The sequence below is a fragment of the Cutaneotrichosporon oleaginosum genome, assembly GCF_008065305.1.
Source record: "Cutaneotrichosporon oleaginosum strain ATCC 20508 chromosome Unknown ATCC20508_contig04, whole genome shotgun sequence".
In the NCBI taxonomy this organism is placed as follows: Eukaryota; Fungi; Basidiomycota; class Tremellomycetes; order Trichosporonales; family Trichosporonaceae; genus Cutaneotrichosporon; species Cutaneotrichosporon oleaginosum.
In genome coordinates, this window is record NW_027072173.1 from 2,033,430 (window position 1) to 2,058,772 (window position 25,343).

At 61.4% G+C, this 25,343-nt stretch overlaps 9 protein-coding genes across 9 annotated transcripts; 5 read left to right on the forward strand and 4 right to left on the reverse strand.

The window, feature by feature from the left end:
- Positions 1-79: 79 nt before the first annotated feature.
- Positions 80-1,399, forward strand: COLE_05235 (uncharacterized protein; the record flags this gene model as incomplete). Its single annotated transcript, XM_018421018.2, has 7 exons — positions 80-147; positions 225-282; positions 315-333; positions 566-994; positions 1,062-1,081; positions 1,127-1,195; positions 1,286-1,399. The coding sequence occupies 7 exons, from the start codon at positions 80-82 to the stop codon at positions 1,397-1,399; spliced, it is 777 nt and encodes a 258-aa protein (XP_018275495.1).
- Positions 1,400-4,487: 3,088 nt separating this feature from the next.
- On the forward strand, positions 4,488-5,378 carry COLE_05236 (uncharacterized protein; the record flags this gene model as incomplete). Its single annotated transcript, XM_018424458.2, has 2 exons — positions 4,488-4,786; positions 5,087-5,378. 2 exons carry the CDS (start codon positions 4,488-4,490, stop codon positions 5,376-5,378), a joined length of 591 nt encoding a protein of 196 aa, XP_018275497.2.
- A 4,827-nt stretch (positions 5,379-10,205) lies between these two features.
- On the forward strand, positions 10,206-11,998 carry COLE_05237 (uncharacterized protein; the record flags this gene model as incomplete). The annotated part of the gene is made up of 2 exons (XM_018420555.1): positions 10,206-10,715; positions 10,793-11,998. 2 exons carry the CDS (start codon positions 10,206-10,208, stop codon positions 11,996-11,998), a joined length of 1,716 nt encoding a protein of 571 aa, XP_018275498.1.
- A 1,874-nt stretch (positions 11,999-13,872) lies between these two features.
- Positions 13,873-16,830, reverse strand: COLE_05238 (uncharacterized protein; the record flags this gene model as incomplete). Its single annotated transcript, XM_018424459.2, has 1 exon — positions 13,873-16,830. One exon carries the CDS (start codon positions 16,828-16,830, stop codon positions 13,873-13,875), a length of 2,958 nt encoding a protein of 985 aa, XP_018275499.1.
- A 157-nt stretch (positions 16,831-16,987) lies between these two features.
- On the reverse strand, positions 16,988-18,397 carry COLE_05239 (uncharacterized protein; the record flags this gene model as incomplete). The annotated part of the gene is made up of 2 exons (XM_018424460.2): positions 16,988-18,014; positions 18,336-18,397. 2 exons carry the CDS (start codon positions 18,395-18,397, stop codon positions 16,988-16,990), a joined length of 1,089 nt encoding a protein of 362 aa, XP_018275500.1.
- A 739-nt stretch (positions 18,398-19,136) lies between these two features.
- Positions 19,137-19,955, forward strand: COLE_05240 (uncharacterized protein; the record flags this gene model as incomplete). Its single annotated transcript, XM_018427006.1, has 4 exons — positions 19,137-19,293; positions 19,328-19,711; positions 19,742-19,802; positions 19,838-19,955. The coding sequence occupies 4 exons, from the start codon at positions 19,137-19,139 to the stop codon at positions 19,953-19,955; spliced, it is 720 nt and encodes a 239-aa protein (XP_018275501.1).
- Positions 19,956-20,073: 118 nt separating this feature from the next.
- On the reverse strand, positions 20,074-20,557 carry COLE_05241 (mitochondrial 37S ribosomal mS33 domain-containing protein; the record flags this gene model as incomplete). Its single annotated transcript, XM_018421019.2, has 2 exons — positions 20,074-20,120; positions 20,155-20,557. The coding sequence occupies 2 exons, from the start codon at positions 20,555-20,557 to the stop codon at positions 20,074-20,076; spliced, it is 450 nt and encodes a 149-aa protein (XP_018275502.1).
- Positions 20,558-23,023: 2,466 nt separating this feature from the next.
- Positions 23,024-24,012, reverse strand: COLE_05242 (uncharacterized protein; the record flags this gene model as incomplete). The annotated part of the gene is made up of 3 exons (XM_018427007.2): positions 23,024-23,141; positions 23,234-23,475; positions 23,521-24,012. The coding sequence occupies 3 exons, from the start codon at positions 24,010-24,012 to the stop codon at positions 23,024-23,026; spliced, it is 852 nt and encodes a 283-aa protein (XP_018275503.1).
- A 454-nt stretch (positions 24,013-24,466) lies between these two features.
- COLE_05243 (uncharacterized protein) lies at positions 24,467-24,984 on the forward strand (the record flags this gene model as incomplete). The annotated part of the gene is made up of 5 exons (XM_018424461.2): positions 24,467-24,502; positions 24,553-24,580; positions 24,637-24,677; positions 24,709-24,821; positions 24,858-24,984. The coding sequence occupies 5 exons, from the start codon at positions 24,467-24,469 to the stop codon at positions 24,982-24,984; spliced, it is 345 nt and encodes a 114-aa protein (XP_018275504.2).
- Positions 24,985-25,343: the final 359 nt, after the last annotated feature.

Consider the following 25,343-nt stretch of genomic DNA (forward strand, 5'->3'; position numbering starts at 1 on the left):
GTCGCCTTACAAGCTCCCCTCCGACTCTTGCAATCTCTCTGTCCATCGTTCCCGTCCTCGTCTCCGTCCCCTGCCCATCATGTTCGCTACTCGCCCCGCCCGCGCCAACATCCTCGTCCCCGTCAAGCGTGCCATTGACTACGCTGTGTGCGTCTTTCGCTGAGCCCCCGGAACCATCTCCGGCTCCAACACCGGGCTTGCCTCCGAACCCCGCTAACCCACAGCAAGATCCGCATTGCCAAGGACGGCAAGGGCGTCGACACCAATGTCAAGTACTCGATGGTGAGCAACATGCTAGGCTGCGCTGACTCCAGAACCCCTTCGACGAGATTGGTGAGTGCCACGCCGCTGGAGCTTAGCCGAATGGTGCCGAGCCGAGACGGCTCGCGCGGCCTCGGAGATGGCGAGCGAGGGCGAAGAGGCGAAAATGCGTATGCCAATCGAGCAGAGCGCTGGGAGCACGGAGCCGGAGGCGTCAGCATGCGTCTCCGGCGCACTTATAAAGACCTCTGTGCCGCTCCGAGCATTGTCCCGCATGTTGGACGTGGGCAGCTGCTGACGCCAGCCATGGAGGAGGCCGTCCGCATGAAGGAGAAGGACAAGGACCACAAGATCACCGCGATCACCGTCGGCCCCGCCAAGGCCATTGACACCCTCCGCACTGCGCTTGCCATGGGTGCCGACAATGCTATCCATGTCCAGGTCGGCGACAACGACATTGTCGAGCCCCTCGCCGTTGCTCAGATCATCAAGAAGATCGCCGAGCGTGACGGCAACGACCTCATCATTGCCGGCAAGCAGGCTATTGACGACGACACTGGCGCCACCGGCGGTATGCTCGCCGGTCTCCTGAACTGGCCCCAGGCCCAGTTCGCTTCCAAGCTCGAGGTCTCGAAGGACGGTGCCGTCAAGGTTATCCGTGAGATCGACGGCGGCCTCGAGACTCTCGAGACCAAGCTCCCCCTCGTTGTCACCACTGACCTGCGTCTCAACGGTATGTCTTGAGAACCCGGCGAGATCCGCGGGATTACGTTGCATAATAAACCGAGCTAACAGTACAGAGCCCCGCTACCCCTCTCTTGTGAGCTAACAGTTGATATACTGGCAAAGTGGAATCTGACCCCAGCCCAACATTATGAAGGCGAAGAAGAAGAAGTCGGAGGCCATCAAGCCCGCCGACCTCGGTGTTGACATTGTGAGTTTTGACAGTGCTTGAAGGCGGGCGTTACGAGCCACAGATCGGCTCTGCCGAAACTCTTCTTGAGGTTATAAACTCACTCTCCAGACCCCCCGCCTCGAGACCATCTCGGTCGAGAACCCCCCCGAGCGCCAGGGCGGTGGCAAGGTCGAGTCGGTCCAGGAGCTTGTCGCCAAGCTCAAGGAGGCTGGTGTCATCTAAGGGTGCGAGCCCACATTGCATGGCAGGACGTTGTGCACTAGCGCGCGATGCCTGGCCGGGACTAGCAGCAGTAGCGAGTAGAAAAATGCACCATGCGTAGAGAGCATCCTGCTATCACTGTTAGGAGGCAGATATAGGTTTAAGCATCATGGCGACCATGGTGGCATGACGATGGACATGATGGGAAGCTCGGATATGGCTCGGGTTAATGTCGCGAGGCATGGCGATTATCGGGAGAAGTGCAGGGCACGCCATCTGCCTCCGCTCGGCGCGCCGTTCTGGGATCTGGGACAGCCTATAACGAATATTTGGACCCCATTTTTACGTTTCATTAATCCCGTAATCTTGGGGGGTTGAGTCGAATGGAGGACGACTTCGGATGTCGGAGGGTCCCCCGCCTCCGCTCCGTGGCTTCTGGGCAGCTCTCCTCGATCGCCTTCGTTGGGAGTTGGTCGTGCAGGCGTACATTCGAATGGGAGGTCATGCATGCATCTGGGGTGGGATTGAGTCGGAAATTACTACCGGAGTGTAGAGCAGGGTTGTAAGGTGGCTTGATCGGACGGCGGTGACTCGAGAGGCCAAGACTGTGGCGGATACACCAAGGGACATCCACAGGATTATCTGCCCTCCACAACCTCCTTTTCCTTTTGGTCTTTGACTTATCGTCCAGCAACGGACATTATGACTCAAGGTAAGCCCTTCGTCGTCGCCATCAACTGACCCCAGCAGCTCCGCAAGGGGTCTCCGTTGTGTACGTGTCTCTTCTCCACGCCATAGTTACCGCTGGTCACTACCAGTCTGGCACCGCCGACGGCGTCACCCACCTTCCTCGGCAGTGAACCCCGCTGACAGCCAGCCTCGGCTCCCAGTGGGGAGACGAGGGCAAGGGCAAGCTCGTCGACATTCTCGCGGCGGACGCAGACGTCTGCGCCCGCTGCGCCGGCGGTAACAACGCCGGCCACACCATCGTCGTTACCAACGACAAGGGCGAGAAGGTCAAATATGCCTTCAACCTCCTTCCTTCGGGTGAGTACCAGTGCATCGCGTATAGGAATGAGGGCGTCACCTTTGGTGTTAGAGTGAGGCTGTGTGACCGCTGGGGCGAGATTGGAAGATGCCCAAACACACCTTATGGAGTCGGGGGAAGTCTCGCCGATCTCGACGCCGAGAGTTCCTCCGGCGATAGACCTGTCTCTGCGATCCCTTGCGCGCTCGCCCCAGGCAAACCCACTTTTATGTATGCTGGGCGCGAGCTCTCGCTGTGCGAGCTGGGAGGCAATGCCCACTGCACAGTTACATTTCGCCTCCTTCTGTGGCCTCCACTCTCGAGCTACAGGTCTAGGGCTCAGCGTTGCTCCGACGTATGTGTGGCTTTGCCGCACAGACATGGACCTATGGGGCGCCACCTTCCATTTGCCCCAACAACTCATCCCCAAGGCAGCTTGCTGACGTTTAGGTCTGATCAACCCCAAGGTCACCGCCTTCATCGGCTCGGGTGTTGTCGTTCACGTCCCTTCGCTCTTCAACGAGCTCGACACGCTCGAGCGTAAGGGTGAGTTTCAGTGCGGCCGCACGGTCTTCACTGCCTTCAACGCGGCTTTCACCGTGCTGACGTCCAGGCCTCAAGGTGGCGGACCGTCTTCTCGTTTCCGACCGTGCCCACCTTGTCCTCGGCTTCCACCAGATTGTCGATGGCCTCAAAGAGATTGAGCTTGGTGGCTCGTCTATCGGCACCACCAAGAAGGGCATCGGACCCGCCTACTCGTCCAAGGCGTCGCGCTCGGGTCTCCGCGTGCACCACCTGTACGACCCCACCTTCCCGGAGAAATTCCGCAAGCTCGTCGAGGGCCGCTTCAAGCGTTACGGCCACTTCGAGTTTGACACCGAGGGTGAGATCGAGCAGATGCTCGCGCTGGCCGAGCGCCTCCGCCCCCACGTCGTGGACGGCCCGACCTGGATGCACCAGCAGCTCTCCAGCGGCAAGCGTGTCCTCGTCGAGGGCGCCAACGCCCTCATGCTCGACATCGACTACGGCACGTACCCCTTCGTGACCTCGTCGGCGACTACCATTGGTGGTGTCTGCACTGGTCTCGGCATTCCGCCATTCGCTATCAAGCGCGCCATTGGTGTCGTCAAGGCGTACACGACCCGTGTCGGTGGTGGCCCCTTCCCGACCGAGCAGCTCAACTCTGTCGGCGAGACACTCCAGGAGGTGGGCGCCGAGTACGGTACCGTCACTGCCCGTCGCCGCCGCTGCGGCTGGCTCGACCTTGTCGTTTGCCGCTACTCGACTTGGATCAACGGCTACACCTCGCTCAACCTCACCAAGCTCGATGTCCTTGACGGCTTCAAGGAGATCAAGATCGCCACCGGCTACAAGCTCGACGGCAAGCTCATCGAGGGCTTCCCCGCCGACCTTGACCGCCTCGGCCAGGTTGAGGTCATCTACGAGACCCTCCCCGGCTGGGACTCGGACATCACTGGCTGCCGTACGTGGGACGACCTCCCGGAGAACGCCCAGAAGTACGTCAAGTTCATTGAGGAGTACCTCGGCGTCAAGATCCAGTACATTGGTGTTGGTCCCGCTCGCGAGAGCACCATCACCGTGTTCTAATTCTTGGTTCCGGAATAGATGCATCAATGCGCAGTGTGAGGCGGCTGGTGTGTGAAAGCCGCTTGTTGCATGCTCTCTCGATACAGAATTTACTTAGTCGTTAGGTGTGGTTCTATTATTACAATTTCGCAGCTTTCCACGTGGATGATCGGGGCCCGGGAATGCGCCTTGGATCAGGTCGCCACCCAAGGACGACGAATTCCCAGCGTGACGACACCCGTGCACTGCATCGCTTGTCTTCACACCACCTCATTCACAATGGCAGCGCAACAGCCCGCCCAGGCTCTCGCCTCTCATCTCGTCTCGCAGACGCTGGCGAGCGTCGGCCTCCTCGAGACCCTGCAGCTAATCTCCCCAGCCGACGCGAACGAGATCCGCTCACGCCTCCCCAATCCGTACACCCAGTTCCCAGCGCTGGCGATGAACCCGCCCGTCGCACCGGCCGCAACGCAGCACACCGGCATTGTGGCAGGCATGGCGGGGATGGGACTCAACGCCTCGCAGCCGCCCCAGACGCACACATCGCCGGTGCAGAACCACGTCCAATCCCACACCCCCGCCCTCCCGCCCCGCATCACGCCGCCCTCGTACAATGAACAGCGGGCGCGCGCGCTCTGGGACTACAATGGCGCGGACCCCGAGGACCTGCGGTTCCGGCAGGGCGACATTGTCATCGTGGACGAGGAGGTCAATGCCGAGTGGTTCCGCGGTCGCATTGTCGGCTCGAGCATGGAGAAGGGCGGGCTGTTCCCGGCCAGCTACGTAGAGAAGCTGTGAGTACGGCAATGGAGGCAAGGGATTGGACGGAGATTGGACTAGGGAGGCGAGGGTGACGGCCCTCGGTCGCTGCCGTGGCCGCTTTCGCGCGCAGAGCCTCAACCGGTCCGGGCGGAAGAGGTAGAGCGTCCGCATGCCCATCACCTAGCCGTCTGCAACCATCACTTGGCTGTGTCGCTACACCCCTGCCGACGCGTGCGCCTGGACGTACTGCAGTAGTCGCCGGGTGTCGAACCCTACCTGCTGATAATCGATCTTTCCTCCCTGCCACTACCATTGCAGATTGCTGACCTCAGTGGGCCCGGTACGCGGGATGAGAAGGCTGGCGCCGGCGGCATGGTTCCCTACCAGCCCCCCGGCGCTGCATCCTCCTACTACACACCGCCCCCGGGCCAGGTGCAGCAGTACGGCGCCTCCGGTATGTCACCCATGCAACAGTCGGCTGGTGGCACGACGATCGTTGTCCAGGACGACCCCAAGAAGGGCAAGTTTGGCAAGCTTGGCGGAAACGTGAGTCTCTTCGCCGTGGTGATTGTTGCGGTGCACGAACGGGCTTTTGGGGGAGGAGATCGCTTTATGCGAAGCTGAGAAGTGGTTTCTCCGCCTGGCATGATCTGACGCGTATGGCGGTCGGGTGATTGTGGCAGTCCAGTCCAGGCTTGACGATGTGAGGGAGATTACATCGGGTGATTGCCAGGATCAACTGCCATTCCCGGACTGGCCCATCGGATATCTGAAACGCTTCGAGCCCAATGGTTTTACCGTCGTATCCATACGGCCAGCCGATGCGTAACAAGCCGGCGGCGCCGACCATGTGGTGGCCACCTTCTACTCTCCCTCCTGTTATCCCCGCGTCACTGCCACTTTCTGTGGCTCCACCCTTGCGAGCGTTACATGTCGTTATGGCCTCTGCTGCGCCGTTGGTGTCGGGCAAGACGGAGCAGCGGCGCAGGGCTCCGGCTTTGCCAGGGTTGACGTCACGCCTGGCAATCCGCTCGCGAACGAAGTGCGACGCTGCGGCCAGTTCGCCGTGTTCAGTGATGACGCGACCCACTCCGGTTTCTCCGGCACCGCTCCTACACCCTACACGGGCAAATCACTGACGGCAGCTAGGCAACGCCGCGGTCACCGGTGCTGGCTTTGGGTTCGGCAGCGCGGTGGCGTCGAACATTGTCAACGCCAGTAAGTGGGGCCTAGACCAAGTACCCTGTGCCGAGCTGCTGGCACGCAATGCGGACGGGCGAAGGCCGCTGCATGCGTCGGATGCTCTTTTCTCGTTGAGTGTGACGCACACTCGACGCCACTCGTTCGAGCTTAATGGCCCCCCGACCGCCACTAACACCAGTCTTGTAAACTCCATGCTAACCTCCCTTTTCGTCGGACAGTGCCACGAACACGGGCAGAGCGCCAAAATTTTGTACATAGAGACTCCGACTGTATGCATCCATCGATCTTTCGCAGGAGGCCGGAGGCACCTGTCCTGTCGCGTTACGTCAATGCATGCGCTCAGCGCGGTCAGGCCATGTGAGCGCCCAGCAGAGCCTGATCATGTGCCGGCTCCTTCTCGCGACGGGCATTTCTGAGCTCCCGGGACATGCGTAACGTGACTTGGCCTGACAGGTGGCACGGTGTGGCCAGGAATGGGAAAGTGGCATGCCGCGGAACGATAGAGTGGAGCAGATCATGCCCGTTCGAGTCCTGTGTGAGCATCTCATCTCCGAGGCATTGCACCGATAGTCGTATAATTTCGGGCCGATGCTTTTCTTGATACAAGGAAGACCATAAGAGAATCGGTTGTGGAATATGGAGCCGAGGTATTCCGGCTCGTGTTCATACTCACAATTTGTACCCCTGGCAACCGGCGGCAGGCTCATGAACGCCTGAGTGTCGTTGCCGGAGGCCGGAGGCTGACGCCATACATGACGGCTATGTTTACACTCGGCTTAAGGAAACCCGACTTGCGGAGAATGGACTTGCAGCGGACTGATTTGCGGGGAAGGAGCTGGAATGTTGCTCGGTTGAACTTGGGCGGGATGGGCACGCCCATCTGGTAATAACAGCCACCGCGAGGCAAGCACTTGCAGGAGATTTATCATACGAAAACACGAGGCCTGTGTGTACACTTTTTTGCGGTTGTCACCCCCATTTCTTACAGTACGTCCACCTGCAGCATAACGCGAGCACCGTGCGCGAGCTTAACCTTGCTGTTGATCTGAGGATTTGATTGCACCGCAGCACCTGTCTTCCAGAAGCGGTTGACTTTGACCGCCCCACCATCGAAAGTTCGCAGTGGGCAAGCGATTCCATCACCATGCTAGCCACCTCATCCCGGAATACTGGGCGGTGCCTCGTCACTGCGGCACCAAGCCTCGGTACCGTCCACCCAACTGCCAACAACAAGCGGCGACGCTGGCAGCCCATTATGCAGTGCTAAACTAGCTCAGCATCCAGGTTTGTCTCCGGTTCTGAATTAACGGAGTTCGCTTGAGGCGGGGCAATGCCGTATATGTGGACTCCAGCGTATTGTACGATGGACATTTCCGAGAAATCCGGAGGGCGATTGATGACCGCGCTGTACTCCCAGTAATATTCGAGCGGGGACAGAAATGTCGTTTGGCCTCAGCGCTACCGCGAGACGGGAATGACAGGTGCGGGAGTGCGTCTGAGACGACCAGGACGTGTGCACGTCTCGTCATGCAAGCCGCTCCACAGTAGTGGCTAGTGTGAGGTTTCACCATTCCATCAAATTCCAGCTCGCAGTGTCCATGGCTGCTCTGGCTGTCGCTTAGACGATTCCAGTCATCTGACTACGTCCAAACAGTGCTCTCTTGTGACTGTGACTATCACGCAAGACATGCATCAGCCATCCTGACAGCGTCCCGTGGTGTCAAACTCTGGGTCCGATGGCCCCGGGGTGCTCGGAGTGCTAGCCGTCAGCGGGAATACGGGAAGCACTGCGCCTAACCCAATCTGCGTACCGACAAAGGCCACAGCGCTCCAACGTCGCGGGACGCGTCGCGACGAGCAACCGGGATCCCAACTTTTCAGGGGGTATCTTGTTGAACGCAAGCGATGGACAGTGATGATATAGGAGCCTGGGGAATGCCAGCTGCCAAGTCCTCGGTGCCGCCGCTGTCATGGTAAAGACTGAGGTGACTGCCCGACGACCTTGTCCGTGGCCACACCCGCACCTACAGCATTCCGCACGCCAGCCCAACACAAGGCTAATCTGTGGGTGGGGGCGGTGCACGCATGTGATGACGATCAATGTAAGCTTGAACGCGGAAACTGGGTGGTGCCTGGCGTAAGTCACATCCACTATGGTCGCGGCAGAGAGCGTAGTCACGCGGCCGCTTCGGGTGGAGCTCTCTTGATACGTCTGGCAGCTCACGTGAATTTGAGAGCGTCGTATAATCCAGACGACAAGGGTTGAGAGTGAAGCGGAATATCTCGGACGCTGGGTTAGCCACTGACTCTCACATCACTCGGGCACTGATCACCTGCCGATCTTACTAACTCACAGATCGCCCAGATTGACATGCATCCCGGCATTAACAGTAGACTACAAGATTAGCAGTGATGCTTCACCCGGCAGGCACTTTAGTCTCCAAGAAGCACTGCCTCCAGTATTGAAAGTCGACGGCGGGATGGCGAGGAGGGGGTGGCAGAACCTCCAAGGCACACGGCCAATTTTGAGCCTGCTTTTGTCGGAATGCGGCGGTGCCAATCTGTAGCTTTTGCCTGCAATTGCCTGGTGAAGGCGGTGGGCCTCCCAACGTCTGGCTTCGGCACAACTGCTAGGCACCGCGCTGTTTGCGTGCGCGCAATGCTCACCAGCCTCCTCTGCATCCTCTCTGTGCACTTTCGTATCCCGGTGCATGAGCTTAACTCCCTGGAACGCCCTGCCATGTCAGGGTTGGATTGATGATCTTCACTGGCTGTCAGAGGTAGTGAGCGTGGAGCAAGAGCGTCGCACGTCATCTGCACATCACCTGTACGGCATATGGCTGATACGGAAGGAGCTAGGATTGGGAGACGCCGTCAGCCTCCTCTCCACCAGGCACTCTCGTGGGTCGCGGGCAACTCTGCGGATTGGATCCCAAGATTCCAGTCGTGAATGCAAGGAGAGGATGCAGCATGCAAGCGATTTACGACTAGTCGAATATTGATTCAGAATCTTGATATCGCGAATGTGCCACAAGGTCCAGACGCATTAGTTACATGAACTCGGAGAATGCATCAGATATTTTCGTTCCCAATTGTACCGGAGCCCTGTTGCCGGATCAGCGTGACGCCAACACCCTTCGGTGACCCTCCACAAATGCGACATGGCAGGCTCTGTTCTCACACCTACCCCGTTTCGGACGGGGTGTCGTGGACCTGTTGACGGCATCCCAGGCTGGGTCGGCAGGGCTGATGCCGGCAGTAGGAACCAGCAAGACTCTTCGAGACGCACGACGTGTTGCCTCCAGGCCTGCCCACCCAATGGTGGTGAACCTCCATGTGCACACTGGCTTGGGGCATCACAGCAGAGGGTTGAACCCCTGCCGATGAGACTTGGATGCCGAGCATGCGGTGAGCATGCAGTAACTGGAAGCAGTGCTGCAGTGTAAAAAGTAGATTATGACACTCCGTTTCAAAGGGCTGCACACCCTCTCCATCCTCCCCGGTATCGCCTTGGTCGCCTGGTCTCCTCATTCATCGCTCGGCCTTGGACATCACTGCAGCTCAGCAAGCTGCAACAGCACGCGGCGACGGAGTTGCTAGGTACCACAGACGTAGGACGGTCACGACAAGCCGCTGGTATTATCGCAGGTCGCGTCGGGTTGAGGGCGCGGGTGAGCAATAAAGGACGCGCGGATTCGCTTCGCCGAGGTGACAACCTCCGCACTCTCTCCGTCAATCGCCCCCCACTCCGCCACGACCTCCCCACCTATTCTCAGCAAGTACCTGCCTACACATACTCACTTAGGACCCAACTTGATTCTCGACTTAATTTGTTGAGCTCATTCCGGCTACCATTGAGGACATTACGGCCTCGCAATAGCCCCAACCCTAGCACGTTACTTCATGCCGCCCGTCCTCCACCTTCAAACTTAAAAGTCGCGGTCACCTACGTAACGACAAGGTTCTCCTCTCGGCTGCACGTTTCGCTGCACCGGTTGTTGTTACGCTTTTATACCTTTGCCGACTCTGCCACTAGTGTGCTAGTGGCGACCAACAAGGCGGCACGGGTCCCTACTGCAATCTTCAATCTGATCTGAAGCCCGATCTCAAAAGTCAAACTCTAGACGTATCAAGATTGTCGGACATCCCCGTTCCGGATCGGCTTCACCAATTCAACTGTGGCTTATCTCAACACGATCAAGCCAACCTCGAATTACCTTGGACACTATCTTCAAGCTCGACTCGGCCATGCAGGACCGCGGTTTGCGCAGTAACATAGACCGCCGTCTTACTGCCGGCTCGAGCTCTTCGGACCAGCATACCCCCATCCTCGAGATTCCAAGACATGTCTTTCTGTCTCCTGCCCCCCACGCCACCTCTTCAGCCCTTAGCCGTGGGCACTCGCCACACGATATCGACCCCTCCTCCCTTGTCGGCCTTGGGATATCGAGCAGTGGCGGCCCTTCCCGGCGCGCTAGCAGCACGCCGAGCTCTCGAGCCGATCCTGGACCTTCGACGTCGGCAGGCAGGACATCGCCGCCGTATGCTAAGAAGAAGAGCAAGGATGACAAACCTGCCGGAAAGGACATGCGCCGCAGCTGTGCCGAATGTCGTCGCCTCAAGGCCAAGTGCGACCGTGTCTTCCCCTGCTCCAACTGCCGACGCCGAGGGTGTGCACTTGTCTGTCCAGACGGCGATCTTGGATGCATGCAAGGCAAGCGTCTTGTGCTCGCCTCGACCGAGCAGCTCCACGAACGGGTAAGTGTGGACCGTCCGCTTTTGTCGGAGGAGGCGGACGACCGTGGGTGCCTCTTGCATGATGACTAATGTGGCAGATTGCTCAGCTGGAAACCGCTCTATTCCAGGTGAATAGTAAAGTCTCGGCCGCTCCACACCCGCTGCTCGCCCCCGAATTCCTGGATGGGGGCTTCGCTTCGCAGCCCCAGCCATCCACATCTTATGTCCAACCCTTGGATGCATTTGGGCAGACGAGTGACATCCTCGAAGGGCTGGCTCTCTCCGAGAACCTCGCATATGGCTCCGATGTCGACTATGTCGCCGAGGCCGCAGCCACCGACAGTTTCTTGCCAGCGAATTTTCGGCCCGATGCTGCTCCTCGTACAGCTGTAATGATTCGCTTGCGAGGGATTCTTGACGCTCGCCCGTCGCGCGAAAAAGCACGAGAAATTGCCGACCGCTTCTTTTTGGAGTGCGAGTGGTTCAACTTTATTCTGCACCGAGAAGAGTATGACGCTCTTTACGAGCCATCCGTCTATGCTCCCACCGAGCATAATCCTTTGAGCCTGCACAAGCTTGCGTGCGTGCTTATAGTTTGCGCCCTGCAGCTATACCTCGACCCGGCACGCGACTTTGACGCTGTCGACGGCAAGGTGGCTCTCTACTGGGATGCTGCTCAGCAATGCTTCGACACGCGCTACGGCTGGGCCGCCACAGTGCCGGGTGTCCAGGCGCTTGCTCTCATGACGTGGTTCGTCAGCTTTGCGCCCAAGGGCGGCGGCGACGTGGGGAATGGATCGACGGGCCTCTACTGGCTGCGTCGGATGACTGCCGCGTGCGAGGAGCTGCAGCTCAACAAGGAGCCGCACCCCTGCTTATCTTTGGGAGAGGCCAACTTTCGCCGCCGTGTCTTTTGGGAGGCCACCGCGGTGGATTGCGTGGTCTCGCTCAGTCACAACCACTACACTGGCATCCCGATTGAGCAGGTCGAGGTGCGCTATCCCTCCGACGTCCCGCAGTGGGCGATCATGCGCTACGAATATATCCGCACAGTGTCGTACCCCGCCATTGAACTCGGCTTGCGCCCAGACTCGAACCAGCTATCGTCGCACGAGATCCTTGGTCTGGAGGAGCTTCTGGCTCACTACCAACCTGAGGCCCAACCTGCGATTCATTGTCCCTATCTCGTCGGTGAGCCGCTCCCCGAGTTAAGCGCGAGCCCGCTCTTCGACGTGTCCGCCATCCAGCGGTCGTCTGTCAGCATGACGCTCTACCAGAGCTATTGTGAGTGGATATTTACATGAATACATCTGATAACAGTGATTGTTTACAAGTCCAGTCTCCGCCGCATCGTTGATCGCATCCGCACAAATCCGGACACCGAGCTGTCGTCTTGGGACCGCCACATCGTCATGCGTGCCTTCGAGACGTCGCAAAAGATCATCCGCATTGCTCGGTTCATGCAGCGTACCATGCCGCGCATCAATGCCCGACACACCTCACTGTGGAATAAACTTTTCGGTGCTACAGTGACAATCGCCGCCGCCGCCATTTGGTGCGGGCCACACATGACGCCGTCTTTTGTCGGGCAGATTGTGGTCGAGCTCAACGAGATCGCACACCTCGCGTCTGAAACGAGCGGCTTCAACGCGTCGTCGGACCGCCCGCTGGCGGTGAACAACATTGTGACAGTCTTCCAAAGCATGGTTGTGGGGCGGTATCCGCAGGTCGTAGGCGAAGATCCTGGGCGCGTCACGGCCAGCATTGCACGAGAAGACATGCTTTTCGCCCTCCTCGGCGGCACTGTCGACAGTGTCAGTGGCGACGGCATGCAAAGCGCGCTCGACTGGAGCCAGGCTCTGGCGGCAACCCCTGGCGTCCCCTCATCCTCGTCAGCCTGGGCTCTCCACACGTCTTCGCACATGTTCGACTCGCCACGGCGCGACTTCACACCCGCCGTGCTACACACTCCGGGACACGACGGCATGCCTACCTCCGCCTCGTCATTTACAGGCACTGCTTCGCCCTTTGGCTTGGGTGGCCAGGGCTACTTTGACTACTCGAGCGGTGTGTCCCCTCACCAAGCATCGCCACCGCAGGGCTCAGCCCCCTCGAGAGGCATAATGCCGCAGTCCGTCTTCGCGGACACGCCAATGATGGAGCCCCCGCACACGGCGGGCGGCGCTGTCGGCAGTGAGCTCTGGAGCCGTCTCCAGACGATGTATACGCCCAACCCGTGGTGGGGCGTGAGCAACGAGCCCGCGGGCCACCAGCAGTACATTTCTGGTTCCATGTCTACGACCAGTGCGCCTGCGAGCCTCAGCACGGGCATGAGCTTGTCGATGCCTGTCTCGCGGCCCACCTCGGCACCGTATATTGGCGCGCGAGTGCCGAGCCCCTCGCCAGCCCCGGCCGTTCCCCGCGTCATGAGCGTGCCCGCTCCGTTGCCCATGGCACAGCCTCAACCGCAAATGCACGACCACGACATGCTGCCTCCGCCGATGTTCCACGATTCGCGCTAGAGTATTTTTCGCGCTAGAATATTCACCCCATTGATCCTCCAGTATTGGGCATACCCGGCCTCCATCAAGAACTATACATCGACACGACCCATTCCAACATCGACCAGACTCTGACAAGAACCATGCTCCCATAACCACCAGACTCTGACAAGGACTAAGCATATCGTAGCCATAACGTATCCGTTGTATCATGCCTTCTAGAATCTACACCACCTCATGCCATCCATCATGCCACATAGCTACCGCCCCGCACACAGGACTGACGGAGCACGCTTGCAACCGCGGCTCCCTCCTGAATCATGTGTGGCCCAAACGCATCCCGTCAGCCCCCAGCTGCTGCAGCAGCGCCACCTTCGACACGTAACGGCGACTGGAGTACCTTGTCGCGTCGCTGCACGGCAACCAGGGATCTCGGGTTTGGTTGCAATTAAGGTTGCGGTGGGACGATCTGCGAGGCACCACAGCGGTGGCACCGGGACGGGCCTGATCGTCGCCTTCGTGCCTCCGCAACGTTGCCCGCACCTGTGCGGTATTCCGCGAATAGTCACGGGACACTGTGCGCGCACCGGTCCCGTCCCGTCACTGACAGTCGACGAAGACGCTGCGCGACGCGTATATGCAAAGTGGTGATACATTGGCTGTCTTATGCTCTACAGTTACTCTTCGTCCATCATGGCAAAGAAGTTGTCCAGCGCGCTTTTATTCGCAGCGCTCCGCGTCAGGCCCTTGGCCCTCCGCCCCTTGCCCTTCTTGAACTTGTCCTTGCGGCCCTTGACGAACGCAGGCGGAGGCACGACGAGCCCGAGCTCCTCCGCGAGCGCGCGCGCCCTGTCCTCCCCCACCGCGCTGCTGTCCAGCGGGCGCATGTGCGCCTGCAGAGTCCGCAGCTCGGCCGTAAACACCTCGGCGTTGCTCCCCTTCTCTCCGCGCAGGCGCGCCATGTCGATCATGCTCTCCACGAGCTGCCGGCGCAGCGGGCGCACGACGTGGTCTACTAACAACCAGCGCGCGCGCCCCTCCCCCTCGGCCATCTGCCCGCGCCAGCGTTCTGTGTCCCACAGATCCGCGGCGTCGACGGGGATGGGCGGGGGCTTGTGCGCGGCGCGGTTCGTCCGCTGCGCCTCAGCCATCTCCGTCGCCCAGAGCGACTGCTCAAGCCACTTCCACTCGGCCATCGTCAGCGCCGACTCAGGCGCAGAAAGGAGCACGGGGTGCTCGGCTCCGCGCGCGGCCGTAATGATGCGCGCGGCGCGCAGCAGCGCCGCACAGAGAATGTTAACGCTCTGGTGGTTCATGAGGTGTGTATGCTCTTCTGCGAGAACAAAGATGAGCGGGAGGTCGGGCGAGGGCACGTGCGCCGGCGCGGGGAACGGCTGGCGGCCAGGCGGGTCCCACGGCGGCGAGAGGGCCGCCCAGTCTGTGCGTGCGCGCTTCGGCACAAAGCTGGCCGCGGAGAGCATCATGTTCAGAACCTCGGTGGTTACCTCACCCTCGAGGACAGTAGAGGCGACAGGCCGATACGACGCCGGCGGGTACTGTCGAAGCAGGCGGAAGAGGGCGACATACGCCTCCGCAGTGGGTGTGCGTGGAGGGCGAAGCCCAGCTACGCTGGCGGCAATGCTCTGCCCCGACAGCAGGGCCCACACGCCCGAAGCTATCCCTACATTGCCTGCCACGCGTTCTGCGTTGAACCACGCGCTCAGGAAGGGGTAGCGGAAGTGGTACTTCTCATCACGCATCGCAGCGGTATCGGCGGCGTCGAGGGCGTGATCCAGCGCAAGGATCGGCTCCGCCGCCGCGGCGACGATACTACCTCCTGCCTCTGGCGCAGAAACGCCCGCAGCCGGAGCGAGGAGGTTGCCGAGATCCACCGCGAGGCGGTGCGGTACGGCACTGCCGAGCCGCCGGCCGACGCGCCCGAGGTGGCTCTTCTCCTCGGCCAGCTGCGAGCGGAGCCACAGGCTCATGACTGCTGTATAGCACTTTGTAATTGCTTGCGCGTTCTCGCCTGGCCACGCTCCACCGGCGGCGATCGTGCGCTCACGTCGCAAGCGCACGGCCGCGCGGAGGTCGTTGAGCGTTCGTAGTACGCCACGGAAATCGGCGTGCGGGACGTGGGCCAGGATGACGGGGAAGAACAGTTCTGGGCTCCACTCAATGGTGGCCACCTCGGCGCGCGTTTTGCTCGGTGGGGTCCGCATCGCGTGTGGGAAAGGAGCCGCTTGTGCGGACGCGGCATTCTGTGCACCAGATGGACTGAAAGAGGCGTCGGGTAGAGTCCCCGCCGGCCCCTCCACTCCGCGCTCATCCCCACGGACAGCCGCCAAGCTCTGCCCGATCAGCTCCCTCACAGCGTCAGGAGAGACGCGCTGCTCGTTCACGAGCGCCACAGCGAAGATGTAGATAAGCTCCGTCGTCATCTCCGCCGGCAGGATAGGGAGGAGCTCGCGCAGCACCGGGCGGAAGTTCCTGGCCGCCTTGAAAGCGGTGATGGCGCCTGCGACGGTGAAGGGCACGCCCTCCGCCGCCTGCCTGCGCACGAGGTCGAGTGCAGGACGCCCGCCGAGAGGGTGTTTGAGAAACTCTCGCAAGAAGCGCCAGTACGCTTCGGACCGCTCCTCCATGTTTCCGGCTTGGCCGTCGAGAAACTCGTGCGCTGCGCGGAGCGGCGTGCTCACGTCTGATGTGCGTTCTCCGTCCGTGATCGCGGAAAGGTGCCGCTCCATCCATCGCTGGTGTTGGATCGCCGTGCCGTGCGGACCGATGTAGGGCTCAGAGGCCGGCTCGATCTCAATTTCGACAGTGTAGTCGCTGGGGTTGTCGCCCTCGATGTCGATGTTGATGTCAATGTCGTAGCCGCTGGAGTCGTGCTCCGAGGAGTAGCGGTATGGTGAATCGGCGTCGGAAGAAGCGATCCCAGGCTCGACGTGGACGGGGGCTGGCTCGCGCAGGCTCATCGTAGCGCCTGGCAAGGCTTCTGCGCTGGCCCCACCGCGGTCGGACGGTGGTTCGGTTGCGGGAACCGTCCTTGCTGCAACGTGCTCCTCCTCCGCTGTCGAGGACGTTTCATCGCCAATGCGCTCCTCCGCGTCCATTTCTCGGACGCTCTGGCCGGGCGCGGGAAACGTGTAGATTTCCGTCTCCACTTCTTGACCATGGACGAGGTGCTTCTCCTTGCGGACGGTATAGTTGGCATTCGGTGACGGGCTGTAGTCGGCATCATTGCCATCCTCCTCGTCCTCTTCCACGCTGCGGCGCTCCACCTCAACCGCCCTCCCATCGACGACGTGCACGGTCTTGATGTCGTCGGCGCTCGTCACCCCGTCTCTCATCGCATCCTCTCCCTCCTCCCCACCGTCATCGCCCTCTGCGTCTTCGAGCTCAACCCGAGAGTTGGCCAGCAGCGCCTCGATCTCGCGCCGCGCCCGCGCCTGCACCTCCGCCAACTCTTCGGGCGTATTGTAGATGGTGCGCTCGACTTCCCGTCCATCAATGACCTCCGTGAACGTCGTTCCGCGCTTCTTGTCCACGTGGGGCCGATTGCGCACGCCGCGCACCTGCAATGTTGACGGACGCAGTGGCCGCCAGCGTGAGAGTCGAGACCAGCGCAGCATGGCCGCGCCGGCAGAGTGGCGGCAAGCAATGTGAATGACGAAATGGGTGTCGTTGAATTTTGCGGTGGAGGTTGGGTGGCAATTAACGGTGCCTGCATCTGCGGCGAAACACATGCATGACCCAGTCCCGACAGCGACCAATATATCTACAATTTGTCTAGAGGAAGCCCTTCTCGACCGCGAGCTCGGCGTTCATGACCGAGCTCGTGGCGGCGCCGAGACGCACGTTGTCGAGGAGACACACGAACTTGACGTCGAAGAGGTTGCACTCGCGCACGCGGCCGACGGAGACGCACGCGCCGGCATGCAGGTCACGGTCGAGGCGGGGCTGCGGGCGGTCGGGCAAGTCGTGGAGCACGATAGCCTGGGCCGGGGCGGAGGGGCAGCCGAGCGTCTGGGCCTCGGTCGTGTACTCGGCGAAGGCGGCGCGGACCTCGTCGATGCTGGGCTTCTTCTCGGCCGCGAACTCGACCGAGACACATGCCAGGTGCCCGTCGATGACGGGGACACGGTTGCACGCCGCGCTGACCTTGAGCGGGTTCTTGGCGTGCAGGTCAAAGCCCTCGTCGCCGGGCAGGAGGCCGCCGAGGATCTTGCTCGTCTCCCACTCGATCTTCTCCTCCTCGCCGCCGATGTAGGGCACGACGTTGTCGAGGATGTCGAGCGAGCTGACGCCGGGGTAGCCGGCGCCCGAGATGGCCTGGAGCGTGGTGGCCATGACGCGCTTCAGCGGGCCGAACTTGACCTCGAGCGCCTTCAGGGGCACCACGATCGCCGTCGTCGAGCAGTTGGCGTTGCAGAGGATGTAGCCCTTCTGCAGGCCCAGCTGCTTCTGCTGGTAACGCACGACGGGAAAGTGCTCGGGGTTGACGAGGGGCACCATGAGCGGAACCATGGGGTCGCGGCGGTAGTTCTTGGCATTGGAGAAGACGACGAGCTCGGCCTTGCGGAAGGCAGCCTCGATGTCGCCCGCGACGTCGTGGTCAAGGCCGGAGAACACGATGCCGCAGTCCTGGAACGGCGCGACCTCGCAGGGCTGCACGACCATCGTGCGCACGCTCTCGGGGATGGGGATCGCAAGCTTCCACTTGGTCACCTTGGCGTACTCCTGCCCCGCCGAGCGGGAGGATGCGCCGAGCGCATGGATCTGGAAGTACGGGTGGGGCGCGAGGAGCTCGATGAAGCTTGGGTTAGCAGGGGGAGCGTGGGCGCAACAATGATGGGTACGACGGAGTCAGGCCTGGAGCGAGACAAGGGCGAGGCGACGGTGGATCAGCCGAGCTGATAAAGCCAGGCCGTGCACTGCCGACTGCGAGTGCTGTGTCGGGCGGCACCAAGCGGCACCAAGCATGCAACCTGACACCATCGCAGCGTCATACGGCGCCTGCCTCCGTCTTGACGCTGAAGAGATAGCTGTCGTGCCCGAGCGGGGCGCGATGGTAGACCGTTGATCTGGCCTCTGGCGCATTTCGCAGTCGCCCTGAGGACTATCGTAAACAACTCACCGCTGGCCGACGGTGCCCGTCGCACCGAGGATACCGACCTTGATGGGCTGCTGGGGGGCCATTTTGGAGAGTTGGAGATGAGTAGTGTCAAGAACGAAGACGAGAAGACGGGGGCGATGTGGGGCCAAGCAGCGGGCGGAAGGCGGAGACGGAGGGCCCGGTCGCGCCGGTCGGTTGAGTCGAAAAACGCTGCCGAGATCAACTCGGACGGGGCGGAGACGCGGAAGAGTCCGCTTCCTCCGCTCAACACCCGATTAGGGTGGTATTAGGGAGCATGGTTGTCCCGCTAATCTCATTCAGTCCGCACATCCACTCCGCTTTCAGCAGGGCGGGCCGATATCTGTCGCCTTCGTGAGAGATGCTGTGCTATCTCTGGCCGGCATGCATCTGATAGCAGAAGCACAATGTAGCCCGAAATCCACGGTCATGTGTAACAGCACTGCTTCGTGTCCTCACAAACGCTGATCCACCCACAGACGCGCCTTAACCCCATCATACAACTCATCGCGCGAATATGCCAATCTCCTCACTTCTCACTAGGACGCTTGCCGCCGGAGCGGGCGCCATGTCCAACGGGAGGTAGCACAGCGTCGACGCTGCAGTCACGGTGGACGTCACTGAGCTCACGCCCCTTCTGACTTACGCCGTCGCGAGCTGCCATGAGAACCATAAAGTGTGCAATTGGCGCGGCCCACCCCACCAAACTGTACGATGCTCGTCCTCTCTCTCCTGCTCATCGCTTCCGTGCGCGCGGCAGGCCCAGCATTCGTCGCTTGCGTCGACGCGACTCGGGTCGCCACCATGGTCGCAGCTGACGCCGCGACCCCTGTCGACGTGCCCGTTGACGTCTGCGCCGCGACCTGCGCCGCCCAAGGTTTCACGTACGCCCTCACTTCCGCTTCGTCCTGCCTCTGCAGCTCCAACCTGGACGGCATCAACGCCAACCACATCGTGAACGGTGAGCACTCCTCGTTCCCTCTCCACTTACTCAGGCGGCGGCGACAGCACATGCCCGCCTTCGGCGTACACCCTCGCGGTGGCTTCAACCACCTGGGCGTTCAAGGGCTGTTACCCTTCTCCCGGCACCGACTGCATGTCCCCCTCGGAGTGCCTTGAGTCGTGCGACAAGGGGTGGGTGGCGATCCGCCCCCTTCCGCCCCCGAAGGAGGGCTGGGGCTGCCACTGCGTCCCGACCGCGGACATCACGCCGGGCAACTGCACGGACAAGGATGGGCCATGGTACCACCGCCCGACGCCCTCTCCGCACCGTCGGCGCCAGCAGACGGTGCTCGCCGGCCTCTGCCCCGCGCCCATGATTGCATGCGCGGTCGCCGGGACGGACGGGTGGGAGTGCATCGACACGCGGGCTGAGCTTGGTTAGTTTGGTCAAGGCAGGCTGACGGCAGAGTCGTGCGGCGGGTGCTTGCATGGCGTGCACGGCGTGCCGGGGAGCGAGAATGGCGAAGAGTGAGTATTTCCTTGACCCGCCGGGCTTATACCAGCTGTACCACGCTCCGCGGCGTCGCTCGCGGCGGGGCGCGCTGCGTCGACGGGCGTTGCAAGATCACAGCCTGCCGCTACGGCTTCGTGCCCGGTCTCGATGAGTGCATCCCGCGGTGAGACCTTTGAGACCTCGCCCGGACGGTGAGATATAATGCATAGTGTGGGACTGCGGTTAGCTATATATACTTCGACTCCGCACATAGTGATAGCGACTCACGGACTGGATGTGATGGACCTAGAACTTCTTCTTGGTCTTGGCCATCTGGGCGCGCTTGCCCTCGCCTGATCATCAGCGCTTTTGCTTTCAACAACTCACCCTTCTTGACGGGCCCCTTGCCCATCTTGCGCCGCCGTGCGACATCGTCGAAGCGCTCCATCTCCCGTCCGCTCTCAAGCCACCCGTTCGGCTTGTTTGCTGTGCCGGGCTTCGGGTAGCGCGGGATCTCCTCAAATCCGGGCGGCACAGCCTGGCTGGGAGGGAGGTGGTACGCCTTGCCGTCGGGGCGCTCGCGGTCCCAGCCCGCGTACTTGTTCCACGGTACGTACGCGTTCAGTGTCCGCAGGCTGACACCCTTGCGGATGTATGCGAGCATACCGGGGCCGCGGAGCCGGCGGCGCAGGTACTTTGTGCCGGTACGCGCGTTGGACTCTGGCGCGAGGGTGTTGAAAATCGGCGCGCGCAGGCGCGTGAGCAGCCCCGTGAGGGATGGTGGCGGCATGGCGGGGTGTGTAGAGTTGTTCTTTGCGCGAGTGAAGTCGGTGGTCGAAATGTCGGAGGAGGCGGCGCGGGAGCAATCCGACACGTGGCCAGGGAGCTGTGTATATCCGTACTTCCAGGCATCAACATCTGCAAGTCCATAAGTCCATCAGTGAGAGGTGGATGCTGGACACTGCATAGCCGCAGATGAAGTGCGAAACACTTGCGCGCCCATGTATCTGCAAGTGATCAATTGAGCGTACATCTTCGGATCTGTGAATCGACCAAAGAGGCAGAGGCTGTAACCACTTGCGAGATTTGAGCTCTTTCAGTTTTGAGCGTCCGCCGCGCCGCCGCAGGATTCGTCGTCGCCTCCACTCTTTGTCTTCCGCACGCAGTTGTTCATTTCCATTCCACACTCTGCACTTGTTCACTCTGTCCTCCTCCCACTTCATCTCCCCAGATCTTGACGCCCGTCAACGCCCCCCCCGCTATGTCGCATGTCCCAGGTAACCCCTGCGCACTTGTCTTCTGACGGCGGATGGCGACGGCAGGCTTGGCTTGTGCTCGACCCCGGCCGATAATGACGCTCGGACCACCAGGGCTCGCCAACAACAGCGTGCTATTCGTCAACATAATGAGCGTCCCCGAGCTCTACCAGGGATCCTCAGTTTGCATATCACAAACTTTGACATGCCACTAGCTCTTCCGAGGATGCAAGCAGCGCCGCAATCGTCTCCAGGCCGTAGACGACGACTGGGAGCTGGCGACGCCCGGACCGCGCTTGTCTCTTACTCCTCTTACCCGCAGCACTCACTCACTCATCACCAGATCGCTGGCCGCTGGCTTGGTCAGTCAGCCGTCACCATCCACACAGCCCGGCCGCCGGCCCCGTGTGCCCACCTCGCCGCCCGCTGCGCGCTGCGTAAACATCGCTCGATCACGCAAAAGCGCACTTACACACGCGGTGACGACGCACTGACATTCCATATTAAACGCACGCCCCTCCCCCGCCACCCAGCCCATCTCGTCCATCCTCGGCTCCTCGCTCACCGGCCCGTCCTCATCTCTGCCTCTTCGCTACAGCTATCCTCTCCGGACTCCCCCCACTTCCCCCTTTCCACTCTCTCGCCGCCAAAACCGTCGCCATGGGCGACCACGCTCCCTCACCGCCGCGCCGGCCGCAGCGGTCCACCCTCCGCCTCTCGATCCACACCCTCGCGCTCGACGACCCCCTCTCCGCGCCCGCGAGCACGGCGTCGCTCCCCAAACGCACGTCCTCCATGCCCCCGCCCGACCTCCTCGGCGAGAGCATGATGCGCTCCAAGTCCGAGACGGACATCCTGTCCCCGCCCCCCGCCTCCCCACAACGCCCCGCCACCGCGCACCTCCGCGCCTCGCGCGGCCGCCGCAAGCCCGTCCCCTCGATGCTGGACGCAGACTTCGGACACGCCCTGAGCATCGACACGAGCTGCGGCAGCGCGTCCGCGCCCCTCTCCGCGCCGCCGGGCGCGAGCACGAAGCGGCCCGCGCGGCGCAACGCCGAGCTCATGGCGTTCCTCGACGACGGACCCCTCCCCCCGCCGCCGCCGCGCCCGCGCGGCCCCTCCGTCTCCTCCATGTCGGCGTTGAGCACGCTCTCTGCCGCCTCCCAGACCCGGCCGTACACGCTCCCCGTCGACCCGCCGCGGCGCGGCGGCACCCCGCCCCCCTCGCCGCCCGTGACCCCCACCCCGCCGAGCTCGTACCACCGGCACAACGGGAGCGCGCACTCGCACCCATCGACGCACTCGCACGCGCCCTTCTTCGGCGGCCTCCCGCGCTACTCGACCGTCGAGCTCGTCAGCGACGCCTCGCGCTCGGCCTCGCGTTCGCAGCCATCCCTCGCGGTCGGCGAGCCGGATACGCGCGAACGCTTGCCGCGTTACGAGGCGACACACGAACCCATCACGCTCGCCGCGACGCTGTGGCGCTGGGGATTCTTCTTCCCCCCCTTCTGGGTCATCGGGATGTTTATGTGCGTTCCTGCGTAGCCAGCTGACGCCAGCCTCTGGAGCCCGCTCAAGTACGACGGCGCGGACGAGGAGAAGAAGCAGACGGTCGTGGAGATGCTGTCGATCGTGCGCGAGGTGGGTGCGGTGCGGGCGCGCTGACGATAGACCGAGCTCAAGTATGCGCGGCGGTGCGCGATCGCGTGTGCCGTCCTTGCTGGCATTGCAGTCATTCTCGTTATAGTGCTCTGCGCCGTCCTTGTTCCCAAGTAGTGATTTTGTCCTGACTCTGGTTCTGGTCTGTGGCTTCATACCGCTGTGTGTACGTTGGAGTAGACAGATGCGATCGATTGTATGCTGTGAAGAAGAGACAGGCATTGCATATCGTACAACAGCTGCGTGTGCGCACGCGTCGTGGGTCCATTGTGCCAGAGTCGCCCTGCGCCTCCAGATCGTAGCCACCGGCCGGAATGAATGTGAGAATCGTCGCACCTAGCCTAGCGCCGTCCCATCCGCGACGCAAGCGAGCCACCGCCCCGGTCCACCCTTGCCTCCCTGCGATCCTGGGGCACGGTGATCACTGGGGCATCCGCAATCTGATCAGCGTACATTTTGCTGCTGTCAGCGGCTGTCTTGACACATGAACTGGCCCAACTGCCCCCTTACCCAAACTGGGCTGAAGGCCGCTGGCGCACAAAATCACTCACCCCGTGCGTTCGGGCTGCTTTGGCTTCTCAGGCTCAACATCACGACGCAGGCGCGCGCCCAAATCTCTAGCTCCGACCAGTGCCACGCGCAGCGTCTCCCCGTCGGCCGGCACACCATCGTACTCCTTCACAACCGCGAGCGCGGCCTCACGGTCAGGCATCTCGAGCTCGACCGTAACGGTGCGGTCGGATGGGCGAGACGAAACTCGTGCGCCACCAATAGGGTGGTGGGCGAAAGCCGACTGCTGTCAGCGCATCCCTGCATCAACAACGCTCGGGCAACTCACCTTGACATCTTCCGCCGTCGTGCCCCTAGCGAGTCTCTCTACTTTCACCCAAGTGCTACGCGCCGCGCCGACAATGCTGAGAGTGTCGCGGTCACGTACACGCCCCGTAATCGCTGCTATGCTTTTTGCGGCCAGCGTGCGACCTGCTTCGTCGCCAGCCTGTCCTCGGCGGGCGCGGGAAGGCTGGGCAGTTTTGGAGGAAGGCGTTGAAGGAAGCAGCTCGACTCCGGCGTTGGGTTTCGAATCGAAGCCGTACATCCCTCCCTTTGTGGAGCTTGGAAGCAGCTCCTTGCCTCGCCCAGACCCGGATCCTCCGCCGAGACGGTTGAGGAGGGATGGGGATGCGCTTCCCGACGAAGAGCCGCGGTCTAGACGCGCGGCGAGGGAGTGCGAACTGTGGAGGTCGTGCTTCCACGGCGCATCGAGGTTGCGGCCACGGTCGCGGTCGCGGTCGCGGTCGCGGTCGTACGGCTTTGGCTTTGCGCGGGACATGATGTAGATGATCAGGAGGGATGAGAAGGGGAAGGAAGAGGAGAGCTGGATGAACAAACACGAGTTGATGAATGGGGTGGAGGTGGAACGCGTCTGGAGAGCTCGAGATGCGGGGCCTCAAGGGAACACGCCGCACTGCGGGATTATCGGCAAAAGGAGGGGTGGCTATGAAATCATACTCGCCTGGGTGGCCTGAACCCTGCCTGTAGTACACCTCGACACGCGACTCTCACATCTCATCCTCCTCCCATCCCCGTTCATCGCTCCCAACAACTCAAGCCCCTAACCTTTTAATCTCACGAGCTCCAACAACAACAACAATTCAAAATGGGTGGCGAAGGTGCGCCCTCATCCCTCCGACTACGAGGAGCTGCGCGCGTCTGCACGCGCGATAAGCTTCTCTCTTGCGCTCTAGTCGCTGACATCAGGATGGCTGTTCCTCTTCTCGGTCATCATGGCCGCGGTGCTCCTGTTCACCATGGTCTTCTTTGTGCGTTGCGCGTTCTGGCTACTGACTTCCGAGCCCCTGGCTAACCCCAGATCATCATGTTCTCTGATCTCGAGTGCGGTGCGTTTCTTGCAGCCGCAACAGCCATATCGGTAGTATCCCCAACTGACGCGCAGACTACATCAACCCCATTGACCTCTGCAACAAGCTCAATCAAGTGCGCCGCCCTCTGAAATAGCTGACGCCAGTTTGTGCTTCCCGAGATGATCGCCCACGCCTTTTTGACCCTCCTCTTCCTGTTGTCGGGACAGTGGCTTGCGTTCCTCCTCAATGCGCCCCTGGTCGCCTTCAACGTCAACAAGTACGCCCTCCTCTTCGCCGTCACGCTAACATGCAGGATCATGCAGAAGAACCACATGTACGACGCCACAGAGATCTTCCGGACGCTCTCGGGCCACAAGAAGGAGAGCTTTATCAAGCTCGGCTTCTACTTGATCTCCTTCTTCTACTACCTCTACCGGTGAGCTCCACGCCGCACGCAGAAACAGAAGCTAACGCGCAGCATGATTCTCGCCCTCATTTCTGGTGCGTAACGCGAAGTCTCCAGGGTGATGGTCGTGCACCGATCACCCAGGGGTCTCGAGGCAGCTGATGGCATGGACTGACTGACGTACAGAGAGCGACTAGATGCGTTTTAGCCGGCGGCACACTGCGGCGGCAAACTTTGGGACGCGAACACGACGACGACGACGAGGCGCAATGCAACGCAACGCGCATGCGCTGGTGGCGGGAGTCGGCCATCGGCTAGATGTCTGTAGGCGGGAGTATATAGGTACATGCCCCGGTAATGCATCAAAACAGCCATAGATAGAGATTGGGAGTT